General features: G+C 43.0%; 1 protein-coding gene across 1 annotated transcript; it reads left to right on the forward strand.

The window, feature by feature from the left end:
* The first annotated feature begins 1203 nt into the window (after positions 1–1203).
* Positions 1204–4130, forward strand: RASL11A (RAS like family 11 member A). Its single transcript, XM_036746316.1, has 4 exons — positions 1204–1559; positions 2167–2223; positions 2331–2410; positions 3473–4130. The coding sequence occupies exons 1-4, from the start codon at positions 1436–1438 to the stop codon at positions 3938–3940; spliced, it is 729 nt and encodes a 242-aa protein (XP_036602211.1). The 5' UTR covers positions 1204–1435; the 3' UTR covers positions 3941–4130.
* Positions 4131–8555: the final 4425 nt, after the last annotated feature.

Genomic DNA, 8555 nt, shown 5'->3' on the forward strand with positions numbered 1-8555 from the left:
TCGTCCAGGAGCAGTCAGCAGGTGGTTGAAGAAGCCAGACAAATTCAGGGAGGGGTTAGGGCTGGGTGTTTGGGAGTTACCTGTGTTCTGTGTACAGATGAAAATGGGAGCAGATGAGATCACCACGGATTGGATGGCGATGGGGAGGAGGGTGAGCCGAGTCGGGGAAGGAAGAATCAAGGATGACTCTCAGATAATCATGGGCAGCCTAGGAAAGGGTGATTGGTTAAAAGAATAGCAGTAATGAGAGAAAGTCAGAGTCAGTGCCAGAGACCTTAGTTAATAGATGGGTCACTCTTCAGTGATGATGGTGGGAATGAGGTCGCAATAGTAATTATGCACTACGTATGGTTCCTCCCTAAACAAATAATCTAGAGTTAGTTACGAGGTCACATTGCTTTCATTTACAGTGGGTTGTAGTTTCTTTAACTAAGTACTGTTGTCTAGTTAGAAAAAATTTAATGGTTTTTCATTTTGAGTTTTTTTTTTCTTTTGTGAATACACTGCAGGAATCTGCTTGCTGTTCTCAATCCATGGTGATGCATTGCAACACTTTCTCCCCTTTCCTGTCAAATCCTCTGAAACTCTTTTCTTCCTTCCTCTCATTCTCAGACTCTCACACTGACCTAGTAACCCAGAGCCATCCGGGCTGAACAGTGAGGAGGGCCAGGGAAATACGCCCGATGTCGGCGGATTAGGGAACAGCAGTTTTCTGTTTGCTCCCTAAAACTGGGACTACGGGGTCTGCTTCCTTCCCTCCCAGTGAGCCTACACAGTGGGGTAGCCTCCTGCTAAGCATGGGACCAGCACTGGCTCTGTCGCCGGCTCCAAAGCGTTCCTATTTCAGCGTCAACCTCGATTCGGTTCCCTGGGCTCAAGAGGGGCAGCTGGCCTCAGGGGGTCAGAGCGAAGGCAGGAGGGATCAGCAGCCGGGGGCAGGGGTGGGGGGCGGGAGAGAAGGGGCAGCCACAGAGGAGCTGTTGTGTGCGTCCTAGACCTGCCGGGGGCGCCTGCCGGCTGCGGCCAGACTGCAGAGCGCGTCAAGAGGCGGGGGCGTGCGCACCCGATGACTGCTGTCGCCCCCCTGGCCATCTCCCTAGAGGCGGCAGGGAAGGGGCGGAGAGGAGGTGGGGCTTGGAGACTGCGGCTCCTCTTGCCGGGAGCTCTTAGCCCTTTAAAAAGCACCTGGCTCCTAGCTCCGGCAGTGGCTGCGGCAGCAAGAGCCATCACCGCAGCATCCATTCCGGTACCTCTGGATTTGGAACCCTCTTTTCTGCCTGCTCCCTATTTCCGTCCTAGGGCCAGTTGCCCACTGGCAAGGCTGCCTTCTCCAGCCAAAGTCGCCGGGGTTTGACTGCTCCAAGGGGTAAAGGGCTGTGTGTTTGCCCTAGCTCCTCACAGTCTTTTCCTTCTTCCTGTCCCTGCCCCTCGCTCCATGCGCCAGAGGAGCATGTCTGGGAACTTTCTGCTCGCTCCCATTCCGGAGTCTTCCTCTGACTACGTGCTCCACAAGGACATTAAGCTGGCAGTGCTGGGCTCCGGCAACGTGGGCAAGAGCGGTGAGTGTCCCTGGATCTGAAGGTGGTGGGTGGCACGGGGGTAAAAAGAGGTGAAATTCACAGATCTTGGGAATTCGTTACGCTAGGAGATCCTTTTTTTGTAGTATGGTGGGGGGTGAGGGTGGGGGCTCCGGAGAGGAGAGCAAAGAATGGTGAGTATTTTTCACCATTACCAGAAATCACACCACCAGCCTTGGAGCTACGTCTACCTGCCTGGTTCCGTAGTCCAGTTCCCATTGATCCAGGATTGCATACGCTGGACCTCATCGAAGCTTAGATTTACCATCTTTTTTTTTTTTTTAAAGAAGCCCAAGGGATATTGTGGTTTGGAAATATCCAAGCTCCGCTTAGGAGCATGTAAACTATGAATCTCTTTTATTCCCCTTGAAAACTCAGCCAGAGACAGGAAGGAAAAGCAGATGCATCCTTTCTCCTACGAAGGCTGAAGGTGCAAAGTAATTCTCTCTGCTTCAGCTCTCCTTTCTGCGTATGGCCAGCGGTTCCTGGAAAATTTTGATCCCTTTTCTTGACTGTCTGCTGGAACTCTATTGTCGTAAGCCTTTAGGTACTATCTCAAATAACAGTGTATTCGTCTGTTTGTTTTCAGCAATGATTGTGCGCTTCCTGACCAAGAGGTTTATTGGAGATTATGAACCCAATACAGGTTAGGATTCTTTCATGCTCACTTAGAGCGTTCACTGTTTCTATGGCTTTTTGTTTCTCTTCTAGGTGGCAGCAGTTCTTAACGCCTTTTTTTCCCCTTTTACACAGGCAAACTATATTCAAGGATTGTTCACGTAGAAGGAGACCAACTGTCCTTACAGATCCAAGATACTCCGGGATGCATTCAGGTGAGTTTCTCCCTGCACTAGCTAATTAGTAAAACATTCTCTTATGGTCCAGATTTTTGGTGGTGAGTACAGTGGAGATCCAGGCATGGCTCATTTCTATCAAGGCTTTTAAGAAGTTGGCTAGTTGGCCTTTTCCCCATGTTTAATATTTAGCATTCTGTTAGCCCAATTTGCTAAACTGTGGATCAGACTTTTATATCCGAAGCACCCTACGGGGTTTTGTAAGGCCAGAAGAACATCTTGATTCTACCACTTACTTGCAAGAGCGGTAGAGGGAGGTTTTTCTCCACTCTATGAGATTTTAGAGTAAATCACTGAGTTCTTCAGAGCACTGAAAGAAAGAACTAAGATGATTGATCCTGTCTCCACAAATGTAGCCACACTTCACTCAACAGCAGGCAACAGAAATCTTAATTGATGCAGCTGGCATCATGCAGAGCTTGGGTCTTGTAAGAACTTTTTGCTGTGCATTGCTAATTGCAAATCAAATCAACTCTTGGCAGGGAATAAAGAATGTAACTGTATTAACAAATGAATAATTACCATTTTTAGAAAGTGTGTGGAGGAAACAGAATTAATAAGATGTATGTTTCTGCAGTCTTCTTAGGAGTGCACCCCCAACCATTATTTATTGGGTTCAGGATTAAATATTCATTTCCTTGAATGCTCTCGCTCATTGGGAAGTTATTTTAAACTGTTTTTTTTAAATAAAATTTTACTTAAAAAAGTTAACTTTTGCTTATTTGAAAGATAAAGATCCCTCCTTATCTGCCATAATTAAACAAGTATTGTCAGAGAAGCAAAGAATTCAAAAGATTTTGTGTGTACATGTGAAACAGTAAGCACTTGCATCTTATATAAAGAAGTATGTCCCAAAGCTGAGAATTTGATCTTCTGTATCAGAAGTCCCTTTTGGGAGGAGCTGCTTCAAATTCACAAGCTGTGCTAGAATGTGATTTTTTTTTTCTTTTTCAGTTTTTTTAAGTTGGTAGTAGTATTTTTAGGGTTTTTTTTTTAAACAGAGTATTTCCTTACATACAATTTCACTTTTGTCTCTTGAAGGTCCAAGATGACTTTGTCCAGGTAGTGGATTCCCTCTCCAGATGTGTACAATGGGCAGAGGGTTTTCTGCTGGTGTATTCCATCACAGACTACAGCAGCTACCAATCAATCCGACCCCTTTACCAGCACATCCGAAGGCTCCATCCCAACTCCAAGACTCCTATCATTATTGTGGGAAACAAAGGGGATCTTCTCCATGCCAGACAGGTGCAGACTAATGATGGCATCCAGCTAGCTAATGAGCTGGGCAGTGTGTTCCTTGAAATTTCAACCAGTGAAAACTATGAAGATGTCTGTGATGTTTTTCAGCATCTCTGCAAAGAGGTTAGCAAACTGCACAGCCTCAGTGGGGAAAAGAGAAGATCATCTCTCATTCCCCGGCCCAAATCTCCCAACATGCAGGACCTCAAGAGACGTTTCAAACAGGCTCTGTCTTCCAAAGTCAAATCATCCCCTTCAATGGGATAAACCCATGGTTCATCAGACTCTGGTCTCATTATACATCTGTGCAGCTAAACAGACTGGTTTCCCCCTTTTTGATTGCTCATTCAGAGTTTATTTTTGTACAGGTATTAATTTTCATGTGTGTGTGTGTCTCTTAAAGAAAATATTTACCCTCAGCTTTGAGGGAATTTTTGTACATGAATTTGTACCAAAACTTCTGGTTACTTTTCCATTAAAGGTAAAATGATAACATGGTTTCCTGTTGTTGTTATTGGTTTTTTCCCCTTGCCTTTTCCTAGGGGGCACACTTGCAGTGAAGAATACAGCATTGTGGGAGTTCAAAGTTTGCCTTCAACTTGAGTCATGAGTAAATAATACAATGCAATAGGGAAGGTTTATGTGAAGAGATTCCTCTGTAAGGGCTAAGGAAACATTTGGAATCAAGAGCTTCGGTTAGCTATAACATGTCTTTTACCTGGGCATTTCGAAATGGGCTAGAAATTTTAAAAAACCTGTTGATTGTGTCATTGATTTTAAGGGGAAGGTGTTCAATATGAACAAAAACCAAAAAACAATCGTCTGAGAAAAGTGGTGTTATCAGAAGAATACATCTATACATCTCATTTATTGGTGCTATTTTATAAAAAAAAATGTCTCTTTTGCTGATTGCTTTTCAGATTAGCAAAGGAATGCTAATGGGATACCCAGTGGAAACAGCTTATCACAAGTCCAAGCTGTATCTCCTACCAAGTGGTCAAAAGCTCTTTATTGGCAATGTCAATGAAGAAGCTAGTCTGGTAAAATTTGATACTATGAAAATCTCTGAGAAAATCTCTGTGCAAGAAGCACATTCATACTCATCCCCTGCCCAATTGCTGTGGCCCTCCTGTGCTGAGGAGACTGACTATATGGGCTACAGAGCACAGAGAATTCAATTAGTCATCTGGAGAATTAGGGTCCCAAACAAAATCCAAGTAACTGAAGAGAAAGTCAATTTTTTGGCTTGAATTGTTCAAATACCTACTCAAGTTCTCCATGCCATCTTGCATGTGTAGCTAAACACATAAACAAAGAATTTTTCTCAGTGCCTATTTCCTGTTTCTGTTTGGTTTGATCTCATAAAAATAAAAAAAAGACGACAATTACTTTCCCTGGGGCAGCTAGATGGCGCAGTGAGTAGAGCACCGGCCCTGGAGCCAGGAGGACCTGAGTTCAAATCCAGCCTCAGACACTTGACACACTTACTAGTTGTGTGACCCTGGGCAAGTCACTTAACCCCAATTGCCCTGCCTTCCCACCTCCAAAAAAAAACCCCATAAATGATACAGTTCTGAATAAAATAAATTCATCTTCATTAGAATAAAAAAGAAAATTGCTTTCCCTTTCCCTTTATTTTGTTCTTCCTTTCCCCCCTGCCCCTCGGCCTTTCCTCTTTCTGTCTTTTACTTCCCTTCTTATTTCTTCTTTCCCCTTCCCTCCCTTCCTCTTTCCTTTCCTGAATTATTTGTCCTATGCACAATGGCATACTTGAAAGAGTCCTGTACTTGGAATCAGGAAAACCTGGGTTCGCATGCCTGCCTCTAATATTTTACTAGTTGGGTGACTATAGGCAATTTGCCTAACCTATTTGAGCCTTACTTTCCTCATTGATAATACAATAGAGGTCACAAAGTTGTATATGATTAAGTGCCAAATTAATGGTGAAGTCAGAAAACAGTTCCATGGAAGGAGAAAGAAATCATCATGGTGAGTGGAAATGGGTCATAAATGAGTCATAGAGGCCAACACAATATGTGTCTGTTGATTGGGTATGTAGGGATATACTGTTTGTAGTAATCCTTCAGCATATTCCCACATAACCCAATTACCAGATACATATTTTGCTTCTCCTGTCATTCATCAGTGTCAATAAGTGAAACAACATGGAAATTCATGCCAACTGCCAAAATGGAACTTTGCCCAAAGAGGCCTCCTTTGCTCCAGAAAAGAAGCAGGATGGAGAGGTGTAGGAAGAGAACGAAAAAGTAAAAGATTTAGGAATATTTGATTACCGTTGATCTCATTCTCTAACTCACTGTCTATGGCCCTAGCCTTTTTCTCCTGATAAGTTGTTGGGAAGGGGATTCTGAAGAAAGAAGAATCTAGGAAGGGAGAAGGTGGGGGAGGTATAATGGAACTAGAAGGATCATATAGGGAAGGGGTCTGCTCAGGAATCCTTCCCAGGGGCCTGAGCACTGAAGTTTTCCCCAAACTCTAAAAAGAGTATCTTTCTTTTCCTCTACTTACATCCCCTTGTTTTGGGGGTTATGGCAGTACTGGGAGGCTAGAGTGCTGGGTGCCACTCAGGATGGAATAGGTTAGGGCCAAGATGCCCAAATCCTGAATCTTTGTCCCTTGGATCATCTGAGTATAAATTGGTAAAGGGGAATGAGGGAAAGTCCATGACTTTGTCCCCACTTAAAGGGAAGTGTAGGTATGTGTGTACACACTTAAGTGCCCATGAGGGGTGGAGGTCCCTTTACATGGAGATCTACCCAATTTGAGGGAAAGAAACCAAATCTGTGCTTACTCAATTCCCTGTGCCAATTATGTCCTCTCCCCTATTTGTACCTATTAAAATTCTAGTAGTGTTTTCAACACCCAACTCACATACCACCTCTTCCATGAAGCCTTCTATGATAACTGGAAATGAAATTTCCTAGTTGAGATGTTACATGGAACTTTGTATCTCTTTTATGCATTTATGTAGAACATTTATCTGCTATACTCACTTTATAAGTCATAAGCATCATGAGGATAAAGACTAGATCTTATTTACTTTTATATCTCTCCAAGGGTCCAGGACATAATCAATCAATAAATATTTATTAAGTGCCTACTATGTGCCAGGCACTGTGCCAAGGGCTAGGAATATAAAAAGTGCAAAAGATTGTTCCTGCCCTCAAGACAATCTAATGGAAGATACTTATAATCGAATAGGGGAGGCAACATGCAAACAAATATATATGAAACAATCTATTCATAAGTTAAAAAGGAATTAATTAACAGAGGGAAGGCACTAGAATTAAGAGGGGTTAGGGAAAGCCTCAAGTAAAAAAATGGGATTTTAGTCGGGACTTGAAGTCAAAGAATACAGGAAGGACACCGTTCCAGACATGAAGAACAGCCAGAGATGATACCTGGAGCTGATAGATGGAGTGTCTTGTTCATGGAACAGTCAGGAGGCCAGCGTCATTGGATGGAAGAGTGTGGGGTAGGGAGTAAAGTGTAAGAAGACTGGTAAGGTAGGAGAGAACCGTCGATAAATCTAATCCACTAAATCTAATACAAGAGTGCTGAATTACATTGCCTCAAGCCTGCCCAACCCAATCAGGAAGCCCAACTCCAAGTTAAGAAGCCCTGGTCCTCCACAATTCCATCTTGTCCCTCCTACGTTCTCACCTTGATCGTTGCTCAAAGCTTTTTTATCTATTAAAATGTGTCTAAAATAGTTTCATTAAGATTGAAGAAAAGAAATTGACTGTGTTAAAATGGCCCAACACTAAAGTGAATAAATGGATTATCTCCTTTGTGTAATTCATGAAAAACAAATTTAAATACTTGTAAGATATGTTGGGTATGATTGGGAAAAATAAACATGTTCTGTCAAAGAAATACTTCTGTGCTTTGTTGAGGCGAAGGACGCTACTGGAGAAGTTCTAGAAAATTATTAATAACTCTTTTAGAAAAAAATACCAAGGACTCAAGGACATTATGTAATTGTAGAGGAAATCACAAAGGTACTTCAATTGAAAATGTTGATATGGCTTTATTTCTTCCTCATGTGGTTCATAATCTTAGCCTTTTGTACTCTTGTGTTTTAGACTCTGACCTCTGATACAACAGGTTAGGTTCAATGTTGGGGGTCTTTCTATCTTTAATAAGTTCCATGGCTCATTATTTACCTTTGCAATATCTTTTGAATATGTCCCCTTTTCTCCTCTGACACTGCCACCATTTTAGTGCAGGCCCTCATCACCTCACACCTGGACTATGGCAATAGTCCGCTGGTGGGTCTGCCTGCCTCAAGTCTCTGCCCACTCAAATCTACCCTCCATTCAGCCATTAAGATGATTTTCTGAAAACGACAGGTTTGATCATGTCATACCCCTCCACCACCCCACCCCTACACCCCCACTCAAGAAACTCAGTGGCTTCCTATCATCTCCAGGAACAAATACAAAATGCTGTTTGGCATTCAATGCTCTTGATAACCGAGCCCCCTCCTACCTTGCCAGTCTTGTAACATTTACTCATCAATATGTATACTCTTTGATCCAGTGACACTGGCCTCCTGGCTGTTCCATAAACAAGACACTCCATCTTTTGGCACCCAGCATTTTTTTGTGGCTGTCTCCCATGCCTGGAACTCTCTCTCTCCCTCCTCCACTCAGACTGATGACTGCTCTGGCTTCCTTTAAGCCCCAAGTAAAACCCCACCTTCTACAGGAAGCCTTCCCTAATTCCTCTTAATTCCAGGGTTTCCCCTCTTTTTAATTATTTCCTATCTACCCCGTATATATCTTACTTTGTATATATTTGTTTCTTTGCTGTCTTCCCCATTACATTGTAAACTCCTTGAAGGCTGGAAGTATCTTTT

The sequence above is a fragment of the Trichosurus vulpecula genome, chromosome 2 (genome assembly GCF_011100635.1).
Source record: "Trichosurus vulpecula isolate mTriVul1 chromosome 2, mTriVul1.pri, whole genome shotgun sequence".
Lineage (NCBI taxonomy): Eukaryota > Metazoa > Chordata > Mammalia > Diprotodontia > Phalangeridae > Trichosurus > Trichosurus vulpecula.